This window comes from Oryzias melastigma, linkage group LG6, assembly GCF_002922805.2.
Source record: "Oryzias melastigma strain HK-1 linkage group LG6, ASM292280v2, whole genome shotgun sequence".
Classification (NCBI taxonomy): Eukaryota; Metazoa; Chordata; class Actinopteri; order Beloniformes; family Adrianichthyidae; genus Oryzias; species Oryzias melastigma.
The window spans coordinates 22,825,615-22,851,047 of NC_050517.1; the positions used below are offsets into that span (position 1 = coordinate 22,825,615).

Sequence of the window (25,433 nt, forward strand, 5' to 3'; positions counted from 1 at the left end):
GGAAAAAAAAAAAAAAAAAAGAGGCCCTGCGACTCAGCGTTTCGCTGATGTGTGCATGATCACCGTGGTCCCAAAACAAACCACAACAGCAGCTCCTGCTTTAGTTTGAGTAAGGCACTCTGCCCCACCTCGTGACCGTCGGCCTCCTCTTCCCCGCTCCCACAGTGATGTGGTACACTTAGCACAGTAAAAGGCATAGAAACGGGAGACCGGACAAAGTTTTCCTGTTGAGCGTTTGATGAGTGACGGATTGGATCAGGTTGCGATCAGGTTGCACACATAAATCAGAGGAGTTCTTACTAAGCTGTTCTCAAAAATGATGGGGGGGGGGACCTCTCGTCTCACATGGCAACCAGCTGCTCCACGGATGATGCTGTATTCTCTAGCAAGTCACTGTCTGAGTTATTCTTATATGTTTTTTACATCCGCGTACACAAACCCCGCCTCCTTCAGCGGTCTGGGTTTGGCAGTCTTTGATATGTAGATATAGACGAGGCCGTTCAGATTGATTCTAAAATACTGGCCTGTGATATTTCTCTCTTTTTTTTATGTTTCTAACTACAACACTTGCTCAAAAACATCCACTGGTTTGTTTTTGAGAATACCAAATGAAGTTATTTTTCACATCTTTACATTTACAATATATCGCAGTGGTAGGCGTGGAACACATATGCAGTCCGTTTCCATTGCCTACGTTTATAGTCTTAATCTTTATTCCGCTCAGAAATTGAGTTTTTTCTTGCAAGGCAGATGCAGCTCCGCTCAGGACGAGATGCTGCTGCTCCACCAGAACACCAGCGCTCATGTGTGAGGGTCTCTGTCGGATTTAGACTGTGAAGGTTTTTCTTTAAGGTGGTGGGTGTAATAATCTTTTTTTGTAAGAACAAATGAGATATAAAACAAGACTCTATGAGCAGATGGAGGAGGAAACGGGACAGAGAGAGGCCAAACTAGTTGCTTTTCGGATGGGGAACCGGTCCAGCCCGACCAGATGGATCCATTCTACCTGCTCACTGTGGAGGTCCAGGACCTCAGGGTGCCAGGCAGTTTGTCACACCCGGGCATGCTCCAGAGCTCTGAGGAGGCAGCTGCGCTCGCCGCCGGAGGATCTTCCGTCATTTTTGAGGGGCAGCAGATCACACTGTGGCCTCCTGCCCTCTCCTCCTCCCTGGAGATCAGTCCTCTGGACGAGAGCCTCTCCTGGAGGTGTTTATCTCCACTGCTAAGAGAGCCTCCGTTCGAATTCGCACTCGGATACGAGTTCCAGGGCCAAGCGGTGCTTGATGTCTGTGTTTGCAGGCTCTTTTTTTCACAGCAGGGGGAGCAAGTCTCCCTCTGCCTTTCTCTTCTCTCCGATGATCTTCCAACAGTCTTCGAAGCTCCATGTCTGTCACCACATCCACAGTCCATCTCTCCAGACCCCTGAAGGGTCCCTTGCATCCTGATTGTGGATTTCTGCTCGGTGGACCTGCCACCTGTAGCCCCTCTGCGGTCTGCAAGCGGTGGAGCTTTGTCTGCCATGCACACTGTGGCCTCTAGAGGGAGCTTTTGAGAGGAATCTGGGGCTGAGACTGGACTGGATGACAGCGATGGATTCAGGAGGGGGTCCAGGCTCACTTCCTGCAGGGCAGAGTGGACTGAAGGAAGGGAATCCCAGGGGCCGGCACAGTCTGTCAAGAGAGGAAGGAAATCAATGGCGTGAGAAATGAGAAGAATGAGGAGGACTGTCTCACATTCACATGCAAAAAGAAGCTGAGAGAAGGGAGAGAAGCAGGGAAAAGAGAGAGGGGCGTCATACATTTTCTTATAAGCTCAAAGTTGCATGCAGATATGAATGGGTTTTAGGGGTGTAACAATTAATAGACTTATCAATGAATCAATACTATCAGCTCGATTTGTCTGAGGCAAGTTGTGAATCGACTCGACATATACCAGGAGTCTGCAACATGCGGCTCTTTTACCCTTCCATTGTGGCTCTTTGTTTAAAATAAAATGTTTAAAGTAACTGTAAAGGAAAAAGCAATGAAATAGTAAAGGAAAAAAAATAGGTAAATTAACTTAAACTTTCTTCAACTCATTCACAAACCGTTGAATGACAGTATGAATCATTCAACAAGGATCCTAAGATGTAATTCTCCATCAGTCCTTTGTAGTTTATCAACGTCATACTCACACATTTGGACCAGAATTACTGTTAAATTAAGTTATAATCCCCTGGATTTAAACTGATTTTACATTTGTGATCAAATTCAAGGATTTAAAGTGTAATTCATGGTTTTAATAGATGGTAAGGGTCACTTCATTAACTCTGATTTAGTTTTTGCTGGTTATGTTTATGAATTTGTGGCTGAAATGCACCAGAAACAGCGAAATAAACAGGTTTTTTTTAAAATCATTGATGACTTTACACTTACTTTTTACTGCATTTACTGCATTGACATGATCCTATGGTGTAGGATGTCTTTTATTTTGAAAGGAAGTTCTGTCAAAAGTTATAATCTATTTTATATATTTTGAAAAAGCTATTTTATCTTAATGTTTGTTTTATTTATGCAAAAAACAATATTTCATTTAAATGTATCATGTCAGTATCAAAAACATAAATATACATCAGTATCTTATTTTTCTCAAGGGTGATTGAAGACTTTGGGGCTCCTACTGGGTTTTGGTTGGTTTATGTGAGTCACACTGGTGGAATTTATGTCTAAAGATGTCCTGGATTGATTTTAGTTCAATGAATCGGGTTGTTCCAAAGGAATCAATATCAACTAAAAATTGTATTAGCGATCACTAATTATGATATGAATCGAATTGTTGTTATAATGAATCATTACACCCCCAATGAGTTCCCTGCATTGCTTCAGTGCTTGTAGCCTGTTCACATTCTTTGAGGTTGTGCGACTGATCCCGAGCAGCTATAAGGACACCGATTTCACACCGACACTTTCACAGCTATCACTTATGATACACTCGCATCTAGAGAGACTCTTGAAACCATATTGCCCTTTTACTGCTGCACGCAAATACACAGACTCACACCCGAGTGGGATTTTCTGCATGCATAAATGATCAGAAGTACAAATGCATGCAGAGAGGACATCCACAAACCACAGATTAATCAATATGGAAAGAGAGAGAGAGACATGCAATTTTTCACAAACCGTGTCTTTAGAGTGGCCCATTAGGAAGAAATAGGGGGAGCTTAGTGTGTCACCTTTCATGCACATGGAGAGGTTGGAAGGTACCATTCCTAAGGGGAGGCAAGTAGAAGCCTATGCCAATCATTAGACTTAAAGCAGGGGGCTCACAACACATGAACGTTATAGAGTCGGAAGTTGTTACAGTTTTTGTCTACAATTCAGGATTTTTCATATAAAGACCCACTCCGATGAAAATGGTGCTTTAAACATTGTGTTTTTCACATGATTAAAGATATATATAAAGAAAATTAAGATTAAAATGTCATTTTTGAGCCACTCTTTACTCAAATTATCGTGAATTAGGAGCAGATGAAAAAATGCAGTTGGAAAAAGCTTGTAATTGTGACGTACAAGTTACTACGGCAAGCCACGAGCTCCCTGCTCCGCTTTATTTTGAAGCACTTATTTGCAGACAAATATATGTCCATATTTTGTTCTCATTCGAGCTGGCTCAAAACTGCGCGGTTGAAAAGCTCCAATATTGCTAGTCCCTTTTTTGGCACCGGTAATGTTAGGTCCAATCTGTCACTCATCAACAGGTTTTGGCTAAAAATGGCTCAAACATATTTAAAAACCACTAATTTTAAGTTTGAAAAGTGATTGAAGTGGGACTTTAAAGAAAAGTTGATTTGAAAGATCGGGGAGACAAAAGGACGACAATGCAGAAAGATGTTAATCCTGAGTAAAACTAGAAGAATTCTCTTAAGGTTGTTAAAAACAGTGATGCTGAATGGCAGAGGAGAAGAAAATCAACACAGAAAAAAGGAGATTAAGTGGACAAAAAGGCGTTTGAAAAAGAGACATTTGGGTTCAGGACACCCACCGTATTCTGGCACCTGTCCGGTTCCCCTCTTCAGCAGCAGCCTGACCCGCCTGCCCCCCGCCTTGATGAGCTCGATGGCGCGGGCGTGAGTCATGTCCCGAGTGCTGTCCCCGTTAATCTCTATGATCTGATCCCCTACCTGAAGGAGGCACACACACCTGTGAGTAAACCTGTTTATGTGAGTGTCGGCCAGGAAGAAACTAGAGAGAACACGACTTTTTAAACAAATCTGAGCAGAGGGATACTCGTTCTCAGAGCTGACACAGAGGCACAGATGGTTGACATGGGTTTATTTCCTCAGCTGCGGGTGTGAAAATGAATTCAGCTTTAATGAACAAGTTATAAAAAAAGAGCGACACATTTCTGCACCTCAGAGTGGATTAATTGCACTCTCATGACATTTCTAGAGCTTACCCTCATTCTCCCGTTTCGTATGGCGGGGCCATCCTCCGCCAGGCGCAGCACGAATAGATCCATGCTGTACTCGCGGCCTCCTCGGATACTGAAGCCGAAGCCTTTGGCGCTTTTCTCCAGCTCCACAGTGAAGTAATCGTAGTCCTGCAGTAGCAATTGAGGGACAGTTTTGAACGGGCGATCGTGTGATGCGGGGTGTGATGGTTCAGCTCTACCTGTAGTCTGAAGTCGGAAGGGATCCCCAGAGGGAACTGTGCAGCTGCAGGGTGCTGCCTGAAGTCCAGCAGACCAGGGGGGTGCCGGTAGTCCAGCGTTGGCGGCTGTCGATAATCGGTCACAGGTGGGTGACGGTAGTCCACAGGCGGCTGCCGATAGTCGGTGAACGGAGGATGGTGGAAGTCGGGTTTGACGTCTTGTCTGGCTTTGACCTCTGACCTGAGAAGATGGAAAACCGGAGATGGGGTGTGAGTCTGCAGCTCAGGGAGGTGTCTTCAACCCGAACTTGCACATACCAGGGTCTGATTGCTAAGCTCCTGAATTATGAAAGACATACGGGAGGTAAATTATTCACCGACACTGTAGGCGCTAAGTGAAGTTACGCAACGAGACTGAGAGTCGGACTGGGACCAAACTGTCTGGAGTTTCTTATGAACTTACTAACTAGTGAGGTGACAGGGGTACGCTCTCCACTATAAAATCCCTGCAGCTTATTATCTCGACAGTCTCAGGAGAAACTCACCTGCCATCGTGAAGGTAGAGCTGCGGGGGCAGTCCGGAGGGCTGGCTCACCGGGCTCTGCTGGGTCCCAGCTGGTGCCGGCTGGACGGCTGCCGGTGGAGGACCGGTCACTGTTTGATTTGTCTGAGCTGGTGTCTGGCCAGGCTGGGACAGTGCTTGACCAGGCTGAGCGGCTGTTTGGCTTGGCTGGAGAACCACTTGGCCTGGATGGGTACCTCCTTGGCCTGGCTGGGCTACAAGACTGGGCTGAGTCTGTGGGCTGTGTTTCTGGATCATGGGACTCTGTTTCTCTGAGCTGGGTCCAGAATGGGAACCTGTAATCAAGACAGAGTTTCTTTGAAAGTACAGCTGGGAAAAAAAGGTTTAATGACACCAATGACAAAAGGACAGCTGTTTCCGTTCAGGACAGGTGAACACTTACCCTCCTCTGGAATGATGTGCAGTGTGACGGTTAGTCCAGCATCTTTAATGAGCTTGACGATGTCTGCGTGGGGCATGTTGATGATGGACTGTCCGTTTACCGCCAGGATCCGGTTTCCCACCTTCAGCCTCCCACATCTGTCCGCGGGGCTTCCCTCAATGATGCGTCCGATTTTATGGGGCACAGCTTGTGGTGGACAATAACAAGCAAAACTGAGAAAAGCAAGCGCCGACGGCTTATTGTTTTAGGAGTCTAACGAGTCGTGACTGTGAAACGGGGAAGAAATGTCAAAGGAAGGTAGTTTACTGCTCAAAAGATTTAAATCTAAAAACATTTTTAGTTCAAAAGTTGTATTAATAAATGCTTGCTTCTTAGCATGCCAAAAACATAAAAAAACATCCAAATATGTTTTATTATAGGTTTTTGTTTTGTGTTTGTTGTGATTATAACCACTCATTTAGTCATCTATTTGTATCATGAAATAATAAGAATGGGGTTGGGATTTATAAGACTTTATCCTGCTCCTGTTCTTATTGTATGTATTGTACATTCTAACTGAAAAAGAACAAATAAATAGATTAGATCTTCTTTTAGTTCTGAGTTGTCTTAATGGTTTTGGTGGATCTTCTCTAACTCCATGGACTTAAACAAATAAAAATGCACAGTGATGTTCCTGCTTTTAGATCAGACTCCTTCAAAGATCCGCTCTATGAAAATTTGGGTTTGTGGTGTTTTCTTATAACATTTTTCACATGATGGAAGAACATTTATATTAAGGAAATTAAGATTAAATTTGCATTTTTGAGTGTTTCTTTATTAAAGTCATTGTGAATCAGCTTTTTGAAAAAGTTTGAAAATGTTAAGTACAAACAAAAATCGACGAGCAATAAGCTCCCTGCTCTTCTCCTTTTTGTGCATCTAATTGCAGAGAAATAGATCCATGAACGTCTTTGTTTTCCTCGTCTGAGGAATACTGTACAGCTGGATAGCTCCAGTATTCTTTGCCCTTTTTGTTGCTCTGTTAATGTTAGTTGGGGGTGTGAGGATCTGTAAGCTAGCAGGAGAGTGTGTCGACAAAGGGATGATGGGAAATCAGCAGAGGGTTACTATCGCACCTAAAGTCCCACCCAAAACTGCAGAAACTGTCCTAGAAACTGACAGTTTTTTAAAAATAAATTGTGTCTAAAAACTGTATTATTGTATTAAAAATGACCACTGGAAAAGCTTTTAGAGTAGATCAAAACAAGACTGGAGTGGGACTTTAACAGTTTTAGTTTATCCATTTGTTTTTTTATCTTTTTAGTGTGTCGTATTTTATTATTTTTTTATTACATTCAACTCTTTTATTTGTTTTTTATTATCATTTTGGTGCATTTTTTATCTGATTTGTTTTATGGACATCTCCAGTGTCACCTAAAAAGACAAAAATACAGCACTTTCTACATTTTATTCCTTCTCTTTGAATGGTATTCTTGTTTTACGGTTGTACATGTTTGTCTGTTATACTGGTGTATGCTTGAAGTAAAATATAAATGTGTGATGATGGTTTCTGGGACACTTTGAGCTACTGTATTTACAAAGTGTTTAGAAAAGTTAAATAAAGAGTTGATTTTTAAAAACTTTTTAAATGCTAAACAAATTTAAAGAACTCGATCTAAGCTCAACAAAGTTGTGACAGGATAAGTTAGTTGTCAAGATGGTTGGGGGGGGGGGTTACTGGACAGGGTAATAATATACAAATACCCCCTGATTCTGGTAAATTGTTAAAGCTGAAATGGATTTCAAATCACATAATGAAAGGTCATCGGTGTGTTTTACGGCTTTAGTTTTTGTACTCACTGATGACGGTTGGGTTCTCCGGCCTGTTCAGAGAGCTGATGATGACGAAGCCGAAGCCTTCATTCTCCTTGCGGTGGATGACCACATCGCTGGTTTGGAGAGCGGATCCTTCCGGGGCCGCGGTGGCGACAGGGACAGCGGCGGCGGTGGGGCCGGCGGCCGAGGCTGCGTCGCTCCGAGGAGAGCTGTGCTGCGTCGACACGGAGCCGGGGCTGCGGCCATTCACCGGGCAGGGCTCCCCTACAGAAAACAACAGCGGCGATGTCACAATTTAGCACAACCAGGTAAGAAATAACTCTTCAAATGTTAAAGATATAAAATTCATGCTCTGCTTCATATTTGGACTTTTTAAACTCCATTAGGAGCAGATGGTCCTTTCAAAACAAGAGCATGAATATATAATACACTTGAACCTGTTAAATGTTAGCCTGTCCCCCCCCACCCCATGATAGAGAGTAAAAACAAAAAAAGTCCTCACCAGGCATCTGCACTCTTCTCCTAACAGTCAAGCTAACTTGACCGTTGCGAGCGGCGGCGTGCATCAAGTCAATTACATATTTGTGTGGTTTCCCAGCAACCACATTTTTATCCACGGAAATGAGCTCGTCCCCAGGTCGAAGCCTCCCATCGCGCTCAGCGGGGGTGTTCTCTATTATGGCGCCAATAACAATCTGTTCAAAGACAATCGATATTAGCAGAACAGATGAAGGTGAAGAGGATGAGACTGAGGCAGACGAATCCAACTACTCTGGGTGAGATTAAGCCTCCTAAACTCTCTAAGTGGTCGACTAGCAGTGTGGGGGAGTTAGAGGGTGAGAGAATTAAACTATGAGATGAGGTCAGAGGATGCATTTAGGTAAGTGCGTGGTCCAGCCCGTCCCATACGAGCCTTGTCACGGGCGTCCGGACTCACAGCCTGCACCGCCTCGTCTCCCCCCAGGATACGAAAGCCGAAGCCCGTCTTCTCCCTCAGCAGATGTACCTCCACCTCCTCGTACTCTGGACCTGACGCGGCGAGACGGGCAGTAAACACACGTTCTCTCCGGATAAAGTCTGAATGAAGACAGAGGAGCAACACTCACGTCTGCTCTCGTAGATTGCTCTGGACTTCTCGTAAAGGTCATAAGGGTCGGGTTTGTTGAGGTCAAAGCCCTCGGTGGAGTCGGGCACAGACGTGCGGTGTTGTGGCTGGTTTGGGAAGGGCGTGCCTGGCGGTAAGACGGGTCCAGACAGATTTGCCTGAGGGCTGCCGTGTGGGTCCCAATGATCAGGCAGCTAGAAGAAAAACAGCAGTCGTGTTTCTTTTTAGTGACGTAAACCTATAAATCTGCTTATGTACAGTTGTGTTATTTTAATTAAACACTTTTTAAAAAAAACTCTGAGTTTTCCTGAGGCCTCTTATGTGTTTGTTAAAATGTAACCATTAATGCAAATTGTAGCCTTAGCTCAGATAAGTTTTTACATCTAAACCCTCTTGTAAATGTGATAACAATATCTGATGCCAAAACCATACAAAAAAATTAATAGAAGCAAATGAGAACAATAAAGACCAATTTGAATAAAATAATTAAAATCTAAAAAAGAAAATGTTACATTTTCTGTCTTTTAATGTTTTTGTAATCAAAACATAAAAAAAGGTGAATCAGAAACTTAAATCTCACAAATCTCATTGAAATTGCATAACTGCTTGGCAGAAACCCGTGTTTACATGCAAATTATAAATTAAAAAGATAATATTTTATGTTGATAGATAAATAAAAGTATGACCTTTACATTTTTAGCATAAAAAACACGTTGAGAAAATAATAATAATCAGCAAAGTCAGTTATTAAGCAGAAATGTTCTTGGCAAAATGTGATGAAAAAAATTAGAAAATGACCAAAATGTAATTAATCAACCATCTATCCTTTATTTTAGTAGATTTACTTTCTGTATTTTCTGTTCTTGTAATAAGAGATGCGGCCACTTTTTTTACTTTGTTTCCTTTACATCAAAAATGTACTTTTTCAGTAAAAACTGATTTTTTTTCTTAAAAGAATAAACAAAAATACCACAAAAGTAAAACCACAAACAAGTCAGAAACAGATCAAGACAGAAACACAGAAAAACTGACTTAATGTAGAACCCTAAAGGCAAAAACTTGAGTTTTTTACATTGTAGTTTTAGTAAATGTATTATACATTATCTATATTATAATATATTATATATTATATATATTGTATATAAGGTCCGACAATAGACTTTTGTCTAGATGTAGATTTCTTGAGCAGTAAATCAACAAACAACCTTAAAAACCATGAAAGTAAACAAGCTACAAAGAAAAGCCATCTCTCTAATGTCAAACATCTATGATTAAAGCCAAGTAGGATTTCAAATACATATTCACATCTTATGTTAAATTCATTTTTATCTGAATTTTTAAAGAAAAATGGTAGGAATTTTATTTAACTCCTTCATTAAAAAATTGATTCTGGAGGTTTCAGATCATTTTAGCAAGAGTGTGTTTCAGATGTGTGAGTCTGTTTCATTATTCTGCAGAGTAAGAATCATCTAAATGATCTGAAGTTCCAGAGATACCAAAGAGACATGCATGTTTGAGTTTCCAAACCTGTTTGGAGGCTTTCCACGGAGATATGTGACCTAAGAAAGACACATAAATAAAGTTTTTTTAAAAATAGTACATACACACATATATATCTGTATATGTGGGTCAATCCCTTTAAAAAGGCCAATAATGTCAATGTTATAGGTGACTTTACAGCCCCTTTTTCTTTGTATAACTCTTCATAATGGTTTTAGTTGTTGCGTTTGTTTACAACATATTTACATCATTAGCTGAAGGCAATAGTGGCAGACACACCACACACACATTTCCCTGTTTGTCGCCTGCTTTACTGAGACTAGGAGAATGATACGGGAACAGGAGACTCATCAGCATTGCTCCCCTGTGTTTCTACATCAAAGCACGCCGACAAACTACATACATGCAGTTTGAGTCTGATTGGAAACCCACAAACACAAAAACCTTCCTTTCAACAAAACCTTTTAAAATTGTGTATCTGTGCAAAAATCCTTTTGGGATATCTGGTATATTTAATATTTATTCAGTTCATGAGACTTCCTGGGAAATGACAGAGAGCATTTATTCATGGGATTAATTTGCAGCTTCATCTGCTCGCTATTTATTTGAGAGAAGAAGGTCGGATCACCTAGAAGCCGAGAAGAATGGGAGATCCACGGAAAATCAAACACAAATGTGAGTTTTGTTCTTCGCCATTTCAACCTCAGACGTGCTCCTTTGCTCAATTACAGATACTCTGCTGCCTGCAATCCTTTTCCCATTTAGAATTAAACATAATCAGTATCTGCCACATGTGGAGGAGAGCAGATGAGGGAAACAGATCAAAAATGCTGTCATGTATGGATGCCGTAAACATCAATAGGAGTTTAACGAGCACTATCCGTGGTGCTGAAATGATTCAGCACAGTGGCAGCAGCAGAGGGAGGGCTCTGCGGGAGGCTGGGACTAATAACCACATTCTGCAGGGAGTACAGGCCTTAAGGGAGGCCTATAAGGAATTCTAATAACTCATTCTCAGAAAACTTTCCTTAATGACCCACAGAAAGAATTGAGTGCGAGCTGCAAGGCAATTGTCTATATTAAAGAGGATCGTCTTACTCACAGACGCATGTCAGCTTAATTTAAATGCTAATACAATTCACCGGTATGTGTTGGATGCACTTGTGCGCATGCTGATGAATTACAAATGAATGACTTTTAGAGAGGCTTCTTACAACTCAGTGGTCAAGCTGTCTGGCAGACCAGCCTCACAGACTAACCCGCTGATTTCTGGATGGCCTTCAAATCGGCTCGATTGGCTCGCGGAGCTCGATGGGCTCGTGGGTCTGAATCCTCATTGGTGCCGCAAAATGTCTGGGAGCTGTGGTTGGCTACGCTTCAGACTGGAATGTCAGGGGACGGAGCTGTGAGCGCCACCAGAGCCCAGCAGAACTCTGGCAGAGTGCCTCCACTACGTGAAGCAGTCTGACACACACATGAGCGGCGTGTCTGACACAGTCTGAGCTTCAGAGAGCTACAACTCCATCACACATCTGAAATCCTGCGGTCAGCACACTCCTGACTGATTCATCGATCCAGTGATGAACGAACACTTCTGACATCTGAATCTCTGTAAACACTTTGCTCACCCTGCAGAGTTATCAGGAGAAGCTCCTGCAGTGTCAGCCTGATGATGATGATGTGAATGTTTTTCAGCTGAAAGGTTGTACACCTTTATAGCAAAACCAACCACTATGCTCATCTTTATTTATTTTTTTCTCATTTGTAAATATCTCGTGTATATTTAAGTCTGTCCACTAGAGGGCAGATGCTGGTCAAAAGATGCTAAAATGGGCCAAAAATTGACCATAGCTGTTCATGCATTTATCTAAACATGCTGTGAGTTTTTGTCCTCAGTTTAAAAACAGGAGTTTAACATCAAGCATTAATAAATTAAAACAAGGTTTGTAAAGCTAAAGGTTTAAGAACTGGCACAAGTCCCTCCTCCCCCATTTATTTCACGCATTCCGTCTCATGTTTCAGGTTCAAATAAACACGGATATCTCTGATGGGTTCTGAGATCTCAATAATTACTCCTGTCACACATAAATAAATTAAACCTGAGATGCATATTAGGCTGATTACTTTCATCCCTGATTAAATACGACCCACAGCGAGAGTGATGCAAATAGGCGCAAATCAAAACTCCTCTTAACTCCATGTGATAAAATCTCAGAAACAAGACGAGTTAACAATGTGGACCGTGAAGACTTTAGAATCACGCTCATCCAGGAGGTCGAGCATTGTATTGTTAAGTGTGTGTTTCTGAGCCCCAGGAAATTATCAAGTCAAATTTTGACCTGTGACATGAATATCTTTTGGGAAATCAGTTCAAGTGCACGTGTCAAACAAATAAAGCTTGCAGAGTGCAACTCAATTTGCTCACGGGTGACCAAGGAATGCAGGAAACAGCAGTAGAAGGAACAGGGTCACATTCCTTTTTATTCCAGCACCATCAGCAGAATGTTCACATTAGATTCAATTTTATTTAAACAAATGTGTGTTTTTGAGTGTAACCCTCACATTCATTTATACACATATTAAAAGTTTATAGGAAGTGGAGAAATGGTTGCATTAAGGAGTTATAATGGAAGAATTTAAACTTTTCTAGCCTCTGACAGCACATCTAACCGACCTTAACTTCAGATTAAAAGTTTGCTTTGAAGTAGAAGTTAGTAGGAATCAGTTAAAATGTTATAAATTCAGAAAGAAACACTCATCATTATGCAGGGATACTTCTATTAATATTAATGTAGTAAAAATGCTGTATTTGTAACTAAAAAAAGGGCTTTTTTTTCTTTTCATGCTTTTATTTTTTTATGTCCATTCAAGTTTCACATTTTTCTTAAGAAACTGTAAATCATTGAGTGTGTAAAGCAAAGCAAAACATCTCTCAGCTTGTTTGCACATTAGATATCATTCTGCAGTAATATCAGCCTACGATGTGTTTCGGTACACGAGTCTCATCTGATAAAAGGAACAGACTGATTATCTATTTCCAAATTCCAAGTCAAAACTTGTCTGTATAACCTAGCTTTTGTTTCCATCAAATCTGATTAATTCAGTTTTAATTTGTTGTTGTTTTGATGTCTTGAAATGCTCTTTTTAAAATTAAATGTATTATTATGATGTATTTTAAAGAAGGGTTTCTTATTTTGAAAGAGAAGGGAATTGAAACACAGCAGCATAAAACCTTATAGTACCTTACAGCATATTTACACCCAAAAAAAAACACTATTTGTCACACAAAGACAACCTAACTCAGCTTCTGTTTTCATTTATTGTTTTGTATGTCACACTTTAACCTCCTAAGACATCTCGTTTTGGGCTATATTATCACAGAAAATAATTCTGCTCAACTCGGGTCCTGTCAAAGAGAAATAAAAAAGATCTATCGAACAAGAGCGCAGGTATTAAGAGGTTAAACACACTATCGTTCAGAGCTCTCGTGGTCTTCTTTTCTGTTGCTTTCACCAAGTTATTTATTTTGCAACCATTTCATTTTCCAAACAAATGTCAGAGCTTATTTTTTTTTTTTTAATTAAATTCCCACTTCAATCGTCTTTTGATCTATTGTAAAATCGTTCCCAGTGATCTTAATTATAACTTCCCTGAGTTGTTTAGGACCATTTCTATAGTAGTTTATTAGAAATTCACCTCAAAGTTGTGAGCGGGACTTTTGGCTATAGGAGTAAGCCTGCCCTGACTTCCCATCATTCCTTTATTTTTACGCTCTCTCCCACAAGCTTACAGCTCCTCACAATTCCAAGCTTAGATTACTGGTGCAACAAAAATGGTAACAATATCAAAGCTATCCAGCCGTACAGAGCCAGATTCCATCCCGGACGAGGAAACCAAAGATGTTCATGGATCTATTTGTCTGCATGTGGATGGAGCAGAGCAGGGAGCTTTTGGCTTGCCGTAGTTACTCGAAACCGCATTTTTTTAGTTGTGAATCACAACGATTTAAATAAGTAAATACTCAGAAATGCAGTTTTAAGCTTACCGTATTTTTCGGACTATAAGTCGCACCGGAGTATAAGTCGGAGGGGCCAAAAAATGCATAATGAAGAAGAAAAAACCATACATAAGTCGCACCGGAGTATAAGTCGCATTTTTTTCAAGTAATTTATTTTACAAACTGGTTGAAAAAAACGATATTACATCATCCTGGAAGGTAAGTTATAACATTCATAAGTGAATAGAAAACAGGCTGAATATGTGTCAACACATATTCACATATTAGCATCATGAAAAAAACGAAAAGGTGTAGCATTTATATAACATAACAGTTTTATTTAACTATAGCCTCAAGAACTCATCAACTTTGTATCTTTACTGTAATTAATTGCACGCAATCTCACTCCATATCACTAAATCCGTTAAATTCTTCGTCCTCTGTGTCACTTCTGAATAACTAAAGTAAATAAAGTAATTGCATAGATCACCATAAGAGGGCACTCTAGACTTACGGTCCATATCTCATCTCATTAAAAATTCGTATATAAGTCGCACTGGAGTATAAGTCGCAGGGACATTCAATCTATGAAAAAAACCGCGACTTATAGTCCGGAAAATACGGTAATTTTCTTTATAAATGTCCTCCATCTTCAGAAAAATAGCACAAGAACATGCTAAAAACACCAAAAACACAATTTTCTTCAGAGTGGGTCAGCTTCTGTACATGTTTTTCTGTATGAATTTGTCCAGTTTTTGCTCAAAGGAAAACAATTCCATTTTGACCGCAGTCTGATCCTCCAAAAACAAAATCTCGAGAGACTTGGATGAAATCTGAATAAAGAGCTGCTGAGATTTAAATATATATTCAAAAATAGACAGTTTTCAAAATGATCCTAATCAAAATCCATTTTGCTCTCCGAGCTCTCATCGTCAGCTCTGCTTGACTCCTCTTTTGCAAAGCTGCAGCTGGAGTTGAAGATGCACTCTGACACCATACTCATGCTTCTCATTCACAAGCCAATTTACTTTCATCCAGAGGTTACTTCTATCCGTACCTTTCTTTAAATTTGACACCATCTTCCTTCATGATTAAACGTACAGCAGCAATTCAAATCTGACTTTCAGTGTTGGATGAAAGTGAGGGAAAAGGTTCAGTCAATCAAAGCTGGAAATTGTGTATGTAAGTGGTTTTGTTTGGTGTCAAACAAGTTCTTCTGGAGCTCTTCTGAATCAGCAGCAAAAACAATGTGGAGCCGCTCCTCGTTTATTGCAGGACTTATGTGCTGAAATTAACCCACGATTGGCGAAATCTGCAAAGTGGTCATCTTAAGTCCAGCATTATAGAATGTGGGCATCTTTGCAAGCAGAAAACATTCCACACTCTACAGCAAACATGGTATAGATAAGAATGATTTACAAAGGTATATGGGTTTCGGCCCTTCACTATTTATCACCCTGGTAAGAGCAGCAGGTAACAAAATCATAATAAAAGACTTTTTTCAAAATGGCGGCTTTTCTGTTGGTTTTATCTCCATAGCAACCATATTATGTTTTGGTCATCTGGGCGTGACAAACAGGTCTATGTCATTTTTAGAAGAATTGGCAAAAGTAAACTTTTGGATTTCCTTGGCAACGGAGGTTTTTTGTTAGCAATGCCCACATTCCTAATACAGTCATATAGTATGTTACATTGTTTTATTCAGATTGAACTAGGGATTCATGTTTTCAATTTTCAAAATTTTTTTGGGTGAAAAATTAATTAATGAATGAAATGAATTACCGGTAAATGGTTTATTTTGAACAGTCAGGTAATAATGCATAAAATAATAATCAATCATAAGTTGATCGCTTGAAAGGGAGTGGGAGGAAGCAAACATATATAATCCCACCCCTCAGTGATGTAATTCAATTTCAAACATCAAAATGTGCGAGCAATCGATGGAACGGCTTTTTTGTGAGCTCGCCACACAAAGGCCGCTTAAAATCTACAACTTCTATTTCTCCAAGTAGCTTCCTAATGATGATGGAGGAGTTAGGAGGCGATAGATCAAAATGTCTAGGAGAAATTTAAACCTTTTTTTTTTTTTTTTGGAAAATTCAAGATGGCGACCTCTTCCCAAGTTCAAAGGTCAACAAAACTTTGGTTGTGGTCAAAGGCTTGAAGTGGTGAAATTTCTTAAAAATAACTGGAGAAAAGCTTTTCTTTTTTATATATTGTGGGAAAACATGAAAATCCGCAAATTTCAGACTTTCACAAAAAAATGTTCAGGTGGCCATCCCATAATAATGTCGTTTTTTTGGGGTGTGTATTTTTGTTTCATTAGATGATTTTTTAATCTTTTTTTTTTTGAGTGCCATGAGGGATTTTTGCCACTTTTTTACGGTTTCTCCTGCTGTGATGTCATCATTTTTGGAGGGAAACTGGGTACCAAATGAGTGCAAATTGTAGTGAATTTTGGAAGGGCAAATGTTTTTGCGTAAAGGTGCAGTAAGAAAGAAGAAGTACAAAAAGCATGTGAGAAATTTAAAAAAAAGGGAAAAAATAATGTAAAATTGCACCACAAAAAAGTGAAACAGTGAGGTGGTAAAAGGGGACCTATGTTCTAGCGATTGACCGCTGTAATGTGCATAAAACCCTTCTCCATATCAATAAAGAGCTGATGAGAAAGAGTCAAGGATGGAGGCTGGTTCTGTCTCACCTGTTCCCACTCTCTGTATGAGGAGAGTCGCCTCTGCTCCCACAGGACACTCTTTGAGCAGCTCCACCACGCGTCCATGCCCGGCTGCCGCCACTGGCTGCTGGTTCACCTCCAGGATCAGGTCCCCCTCAATCAGCCCAGATGCTGCCTGGGAGCCAGGCTCCAGCACCTACGCCACAAAAAAAAAAAAACCCCACAAGTATTAATCCTGTCTGCTGCATCCCATTTCTCCTCCGTCAACCAAAACCGACCCCTCAGAAGTTAGGAACAGAATCTCAGTCTGGTCACAGAGAAAACTCAAATAAAGGGACGCAGGGCGCCCCGGTTTGGCTCCTACATCAAAGGTTGATTGGTGGGGTTAAAGCACCAAATGTTTTTCTGATCCCGGCTCAAACTGCAGCTCTCCTTTGGGATGCATCAAACGGGGAGAGCAAATTTCCTCCCCCTCAGATGTATGAACACCAGTTGCACTTTACAATCCAATTATTATACCCACGCTTTACAGGTTTAAAGGTGAAACGTGTCAAAATGACCTGAGGTTATTGCTGGTAAATGGCTCGTTTTACAAATACAAACACAGGTGTAGGTTACATTTCTCATCAGCTGACTGGAACTGCTACCTCCTGAAATGTTAAAGGAAAAAACTGGTTTCATAGCATCAAACATCCAATAAACTATATTTTTCTTTTAAAAGCAGCAGGAATAGGACCAGCATTTATAGTAATGAAGTCGTGCTGCGATTTGTTTGTTGCTTCCTTCTGTTCATCAAGTTATAAAGGCTGACATTGATTATTTTATTAGTACGCTCAAAGAAAATCCAACAGTAGCAGTCCATAGTGTTTATGTTTGTGCTTTTTATTAATCTTATAGTTTTTTTTTTTTTATTTATTGAGACAATTGTGTTTTTTCTGTCTTTTTATTTCTGCTCTAAAGCTTGTTGATACATAACACATAACACTTCTGCTCCAAATTTACATTGAAAGCAAAAAATCACTTACTTTTTTTGTTGGAAAGGGGTTAAGATACTTCATGTTCAAATTTGAATTAAATAGATAAAATGTATTCTTTAAATTGACTTATTTTTTTGTGGATTTTTTGCTCTTTTAAATCTGTCCTTTTATTTTGAAAGTCACTGACTGCAATGTCCGCCATGGCAAAAAACTTAAATCCAAAAACAATGATGCAATGATCCGAGACCACCTCAAAAAATGGGTCCAAGAGCAGTTCTTGGTCCTGGACCAGGTGTATTCAGGCTGAAAATGTGTTCCAGATTATTGGGGGGACACGGACTCTGCCTCATTTTAAGCAAACTAAATGTCTGAACACATTCTAAGTGAATGAAGCTCTCAGAAGCGTCACCTGTTTAACTCGCTGACCAGTGGGACTGTCGGCAATCGTGAACCCGAATCCTTCAGCACCTTTCACCATGGTAACAGTTAGCAGCTCTGCCCCTTGCGCTGTTGCTCCGGCAACACCTGCAGTCCCAGAGGAGGCTATTGAGACGTTGTCATTGTGAGGTGTGAGCGCCGGAGCGGAGCCAGGTGTGGTGGGGGGTAGGGACGATCCGTCCAGATGTGTGTCCCCAGGGTGTGAAACCCCGGCCAGAGCTTGAGCAGGAAGCTGGGAACTCAGGGACAGGTACTCCAGGTACGGGTCGTAGCGGCCGTTGACCACCATGGGACGGTGTTCTAACCCGATGGGTGTTAAAGAAGAGCTTGCTGCACCACTTGGGTCCTCGGGGTCAAAGGGCAGAGGGTATCCCCTGCAGAGCACCAAAGTCACGCTCTGTCCGATGGGAACAGACTGGAAAAGCTTCACCACGTCAGCGTGTGTGGTGCCCAGCACGCAGATGTCGTTAATGTAGACAATGACGTCCCCTTAGAAGAGAAAAGAAGAGCGATTTCAGTCGCAGCTCAGGCACGATCAGGTCAAAACGTTTCAGCATAACACGCCGCAGAAATAGTCATTTTCACAGCCTGCTGCCGTTAAACCTCAGTGGAATCAGAACAAGCTGCAGCAACACAGAAGGAGCACAGTGTCACTCTCAAGTGCCACACAGGAACATAATATCAGCTGCCTGCCACTGCTGGGGATCTGCGTGTGAAAGGTGCATGTGAGGAGGACAGCGAGGGTCTGGGCGGATACGACAACCATCTGCTGCAAGCTGACATCCACACAAACCTTTTACACATAGAACCTAAACTATTCAAATGTGGCGTTTTTAACAGAGTGGAGCGCCGAGATGCTTTATCTTTGTCTTTTACTGGCTGAAAAGCAGATGTGTTTTATGGTCTTGTATGGATTTCAGCTGCAGGCACGCATGCTATCTGACTAAAAGTGTTGTGTGCATGTTTTTTTCTTTTTTTATCCACAGCATTACAAGTAATGAGGTGAAACAACACGAGACACTCACCTGCAGCTCGAGCCTGCACAAAGTAATGGATTTCATCTTTAAAGTCGGAGCTCCGTGACCAACTCTGCTACTTCACATGCTTCTTTTCCTCACCTCTTTCTGCCGCAGACACGCCAGGCATACATGTACAGCATACATAGGATCCCTGAGAGAAATGCGGCTCTCACAGGCCAACTAATCCCGGCCAGGGAGCGTCTGTCTGTGTGCGAAGGCGTGTTTGTGCGTGAGCTGCTCTGCCAATGTCATCGAGTGAAGAGGAGCAAATTGAAGAAAAAAAAAGAGCAAGGAAACCGCTGATGGGGTAAAGAAAGAGGGATGAAATGAAAAAAGGCAAACTTAGGAGGGGAAAAAGAGGAAAATGAAGGCAACAGAGGTGTAAGGTGATTGATAGGAAGCAGGGGGTAGAGACAGAAGATAAAGTAGAAACAGATGAAAATCTGATGAAAAAGAAGGTGATAGTGTGAGGAAAGGACATAAAAAGACAGAGCTAAAAATATGGAGCTAAAAGTAGACAAATTCCACCTCAGACCAGACTTGGAGAACCAGATCACTCACTGAGATGAGAAGTTGTATTAGACAAAACAAACTAAATACACTCTGAGGTAATTAAGAAAGACGTCTGCTCAGAAGCTAACAGACACTTAAGTTTAGAAACCAGACAGAAAAAAACACCACATTTACATGTTGGAGGGATGAAGAAATAACATCTTTATGCTCTTCTGTGAAATAGGAATCTGGGTAATGCTTCCTTTTACAGTACAGTACTTTTAATGTATTTAAGTGGTATTTACAGGGTACTTTTTTGCATCTACTGGGTTCTAAAAGAGTATTTAACTGGTATTTACATAGTACATTTCTGCATCTACTGGGTACTTAGTAAAGAGTACCATGTAAATACCACCTAAATACCCTCTGAGTACTTAAAGGGTACTTAAGTGGTATTTATGTTGTACTTTTTTGATCTGCTGGGTATTTACAGTGTATTTAAGTGGTATTTACATGATACTTTTTTGCACCCACTGGGTACTTGAATGGTATTCAAATAGTTCTTACATAAAACTTTTTTACCCATTGGGTACTTACAGGGCATTTAAATGGTATTTACATGGTACTCTTTTCTGAGTACTTACAGTGTATTTAAGTGGTATTTACATGGTACTCTTTTTTACCTACCTGGTATTTATAAAGCGTTTAAGTGGTATTTACATGGTACTCTTTCCTAAGTATTTAAAGAATTTTTAAGTGGTATTTACGGCATACTTTATTGATCTACTGGGTACTTACAGTGTATTTAATTGGTATTTGGATGGTACTTTTTCTTGCACCTACTGGGTACTTAGTATTATTTACATAAAACCTTTGTACCCACTGGGTACTTAACAGGGTATTTAAGTGGTATTTACATGGTACTTTTTGTACCTACCTGGTATTTATAAAGTATTTATCCCTCATAGGATAGCATGAGGGATAAATACTTTGTAAATACTAGGCATTTACAAAGTATTTATCCCTCATGCTATCCTATGAGGTCCAAATGACCCCACCCTTATATTGATGTGTGATTCCTCCCATGACAAAGGTGGACAGGATTTTAAGTCTGCCATCCTTGGGGAAAAAAAAAAAGATTGGCGCTCTGCCTTATGGGGTTCAGATGACCCCACTTTTAATGTAAACATGCCTAGGATAGCACAAGGGTTAATTTACTTGTTAAGTCATTTTATGCTTCATGGTATTTACGTATGATTTACGTGTAGTACGTATTTTCATGGTATACATTTATTTGTAACAACACAGTAGGTAAACAGAAACTGCCTTTGAAGTAATTGGAAGAAGAAGAAATTTACATTCTGCTTATTAAGTGTTTCATGGTACTCACCATATGCAAGAGGATGGGTATTTACATAGTACATATGTAGTATAGTTTGGTGCTTTTTTTGGCACTTACTTGTAATGAGAATAGAGTAAGTACACAGAAAGTACCATTTACTGTATGTGAATTTTACATGTTAAGCTATACTGCGTTTTATCATACTTACCATGAGAGAGTAGGTACACAGAAACTACATTTAAAGTACAGTGAAACTGTACTGTGAAAGGAAGTGTTACTACAAATTATATCAAACTGAAGCAAAGCTGTCACCCAAAAATTGAGGTTTGAACCGAGTTGTGGGGAAAGTGAGCTGTTGCATTCTTAGTCCCTACAGTCTGCAGTGACCCCTGCATGCTGCAGTTCAGATTCAGACAAGGCGATTTTAGAAAACAGCTATAGAGGTGTTATGTTTTCTATTCCAGCTCATCCTGAAAAGAAAAGTAGAGCTGACATAAAAGTAGGTCTCATCTCAGACTGAAAATGTGGTGAGAAAATAAAAGAAGATCCAAAGAGATTAAAGTTACTGTCATGTCTGGGGTGTCAGATTACAAATCCACCAACAAGGGGACTAATTATCAATTTATTGATTAATTTAGTGGTCACATTTTTTAGCTTATGTAATTTAAAATTTTAAAAATCAATGTAGCTAAAGAAACAGTGGAAAGAAGTCAGTTAATTTAGAAAAAGCATCAAAATTAAACTGACATCAACCTTGTTTGACCAGTAGAATCCCGATTTAGAAAGCCTCCATTATGAAATTTGTTTTAGCTGCAAATTAGGGTACATAACGCTAAGGTGTCAGAATAATAACGCGTCACTTAAGCATTTCTGTAAACATGAAAATTACACCATCAACTCCGGCAGCAGAGGCAGCTTGCCGTTTATTTAACCATCAATTTATTTCTAAGCCAGTTGTTAAGATGGGATGGTATACATAATTACCCGTGTCCATTTTCCCATCCTGAGCAGCAGGTCCATCTGGTATTACACTTTTCACTTGCAGGAACTCATCGGGCTCATCGCCTCCAATAATTGTAAATCCAAATCCCATGTTGCTCTTCTGCAGGGCTGTCGACAGGAAGGTGCCCTTCAGCTGGGTTGGGTCCCTCGTAAATAACGGTTTCTCTGTGTTTGAATGGAGATAAAAGAGTTCTTTTTATGTTGTTTAATGCTTAACTTAAACAGAAAATCAAAGGCAGGCATGGTTACCACTGAATTGTGAGAATTCATTGAGCATTTCGCTGATCAGATGAGTCAAAGTGTGGCATGGATTAGAGATTCAGAGCAACTAAGGTGTCAGTTGCTAAACTATGACATAATCTCCATCCTGTATCATTGAATCCTACCTCTGTATATTGTGGGTAAAGGTAAAGCAGAGAGGCCCTGGCTCTGGATCTGTCTCTGTTGTTCCAGTCGTCTCTTGGCCTCCAGGACGGGATTCTCGAACTGAGTTCTTCGATTAATGTGACTGTAGAAACAGGGCATTAGTTATGAGACATGTTTCAAGCTGTCAAATCTCCTATATTTCAACCAAAATTTGCACTTTTTTAAAAAGAAAAAAATGTTTAAATAGAAAATGAGGAGATATTTTACTCTTAAGTTATAATTATTGCATAAAAATACGAAAGTGAGAAAACAGACCAGTGAAAGAATGACATCTTTGAAGTAAAATCAAATATTTTGCTTGATTTTATCCAATATATATATATATATATATATATATAAACTATTAAATTAGAGCTTGAATTTTGAGAAATTTCTGTAATTATACTTTTATTTAGAAAATATATCAGTGCAACTTAGGATGTATTCAGACTGGAAAAGTATTTTGGTCCAGATCAAGTCCTGAATCGTATGTATGGTCGGTACATTTATATATATTTTATATCATTTTGTCAATAAAGCATACATTAAAACAACACGACATCTTATGCAGAATAAATGAAAGGGAGCAGAATGAAGAAAAACTAATTTTTCTGCCCCTGTTACAAACATACATTTAACAAAAAACAAAAGGATCAACCACAACTATGTACATATTGTTACTCAAAATTACTTGTTGTATATTAGCAAAAAAAACAGATGTTTCCAGTCTGAATACACCCTAAGTGTTTAGGTTTCACTTTCTTAAAATTCCAACATATCTAAAAGATTTAAAACATTTCTGCTTCTAGTTTGGATTCCTGTACATGTACATCTGTTTTAGAATTTATTTGAACGATACTTGCTGCTAAAAGATAAATAACTTCATAAAAGTATAAAAAAGTTACTTGAACAGTGTTTAGTTACTGGATTTTGAAATTCCAGTTTGACACTCTCAAATTTAAAGTCAAATAATAATAATAACATAAGGTAAAACTTAACTACTAAAGTAAAAGATGTGAATTTTTAATCAATTTTAAACCATTAAAACCCATGTTGACATCAGTAAAACAGAAAAACATCAGAAATGTGTCCACTTGGTACATTCCACATCATTTTATTTTGAAGGAAATATGGGTCTAGATTGTTTTTAGTCAGACTAAAAATAGAGACAATAATGCAATATTTGTGTTTTCACATTCATGTGATTTGACTTTTCAAAAAATAATAAACAACAATATGAAAAACAACACTTTTATCCGACCTGGTAAAAACAAAATTAAACTAAACAATTTTCTACCAAACAGGTCAAAATGTGTCACCATGAGCTCAGAAATTATATAACACAGAAATACGAGCTTTAAAGCTCAACAAAAACCAAACAAATGAACTTTTTTTATCCCTTTCAAAATAAACTTACTCCACATAGTAGCTGCCGTAGATAGGATCATCTATCTTCTCCCAGCCATAAGGGAGCTCTAAGAGGAAGAAGAGGAGCAGAAAAAAGGAAAGTCAGTCAGTTTATATTGAAAGAAGAGGGAAAGTGACACTAAATTGAACCACCGAGGGGAGACGACATGAATCTCAGGGCTCACAGCTAGACGTTCCCAAAGCGGCTTTTTAATAGACAACACTTAGATGTGCTGCAGTGGCTGTTTTGTGGAGACAGCACTCACAACAAAGATGTCAGTCCCATGAATGGTGGGAGAGAAAAAAAAACTCCATCCTGCCCTCTCTTTTATTCTTTGTCTTCCTTTTACTGCACTCACACAAATCCTTCAAGGGCAAATACCTTCCAAATGCCTAATTCCTTCTGTTTGCCTCCTTCCTGTACACACCCACTCGCTTTCACATCGGATGGCTTCTGCGCTAATTGTCTCCTCCTCACCCACCTCTGGTCTGCATCCGGCCCACTTCATCTATCCCTTTGTTGATTTATCTTTCCCGCCTTCATTGTAAAGGAACTGGGTCAAGGCAGCGCTAAAATTCCTGAACTGTCTGCCCCGTGCTTGAGATTTACTTTGAAATTCCCACACACCATAAACGCAGCACTCTAATGAGCTCAGTGTCTCAACATTGGCATTTAGAAGCGAAGAAAATGAATTAAAAGTTGGCACATGAATCATAAAACATATGAACAAAATATAACAGCAAAGGAGGACAAACACACCAAGAATCCGTCATCGCGGACTTGCTTTAACCTCAGGCCTGTTGCTAAAACGCAGTTACCCACACACACAAATGCAGAGACGCGAACAAGAACTGACAACCTCGCTGGTGAGAAGAAAAGGAGGTGAGTGAGAATGGGAACGGGAGTGTGTGAGCATGTGCTGGCTGCTGCATCTGTCTGAGGGGTGGTTTGATGCTGTGATGATGAACGACGAAGACGAGAACCCTGGATGAGTTTAAAACTGGCTTTTCAAATCTATCAACTCTAAATGGACACAAATATCAAAAAATGAAACCAGAAACTGCAGATCTATGGAGAAGAAATACACTCACCCCCAATTTGTGTGTGTGTAATTCTCGATTTGTAACTCATACAATACATTTTGTGCATAACTTTGTGTATAAATACAATTTACACATGGATAACTTAAAATTACAACAGCTTGAAATTAACTACACACACAAATCTATAAAAATGACGCACAAATCGTTTGTCACGCGCACACAATTTACGCACAAATCTGATGTGAGACTCTTCATGTTTTCAAGATTTGTGTGTAAATGATGCATTTAAGTGCTACAAGATCGCTGGGTCATCAGAATTCCTATCAGCCTGTTTGAAATTACATTGTGAAAATTAACTCAGGTAAAAACTTGAAATTTTCTCCCTTTCTTAATGCTCGATAATTAATATAAAAATGCTAAAAATGTGTTTTTAAAACACTCAACACTAAAGTTTTTCTATTCACCTGTGCTTCCTGCTGGAGGAGTTCACAGCTGCCCCCTATTAGTTGATTAAGTTGTGTGCCTATTTAAGTCACTTTGTTGGGAGCGTTTTGTCTCTGTTGTCCTTTTCATGTTTCACTTCCTGTCCCTTAGTTTAGATTTTTGAGCTTTTCCTTGTT

The 25,433-nt window shown here is 39.9% G+C and overlaps 1 protein-coding gene across 8 annotated transcripts in view; it reads right to left on the minus strand.

Annotated features, from left to right (window-relative positions):
- Window positions 1–691: 691 nt before the first annotated feature.
- Window positions 692–25,433, minus strand: part of LOC112152431 (membrane-associated guanylate kinase, WW and PDZ domain-containing protein 2) — a 99,779-nt gene continuing 75,037 nt past the window's right edge. For 4 of the 8 annotated variants that reach the window (XM_024282009.2, XM_024282012.2, XM_024282011.2 and 1 more), the window contains exons 7-22: window positions 23,780–23,837; window positions 22,344–22,465; window positions 21,940–22,122; window positions 18,074–18,591; window positions 16,715–16,883; window positions 10,044–10,075; window positions 8,518–8,710; window positions 8,325–8,440; window positions 7,914–8,106; window positions 7,436–7,675; window positions 5,597–5,782; window positions 5,177–5,489; window positions 4,653–4,872; window positions 4,438–4,581; window positions 4,024–4,162; window positions 692–1,670 (exon numbers count right to left, since the gene is read on the minus strand). In XM_024282009.2, coding sequence (XP_024137777.1) covers window positions 1,003–1,670; window positions 4,024–4,162; window positions 4,438–4,581; window positions 4,653–4,872; window positions 5,177–5,489; window positions 5,597–5,782; window positions 7,436–7,675; window positions 7,914–8,106; window positions 8,325–8,440; window positions 8,518–8,710; window positions 10,044–10,075; window positions 16,715–16,883; window positions 18,074–18,591; window positions 21,940–22,122; window positions 22,344–22,465; window positions 23,780–23,837 — 3,494 coding nt within the window. In that variant the 3' untranslated portion in view covers window positions 692–1,002. The other 4 variants (XM_024282017.2, XM_024282014.2, XM_024282010.2 and 1 more) reach the window with 4 other exon arrangements.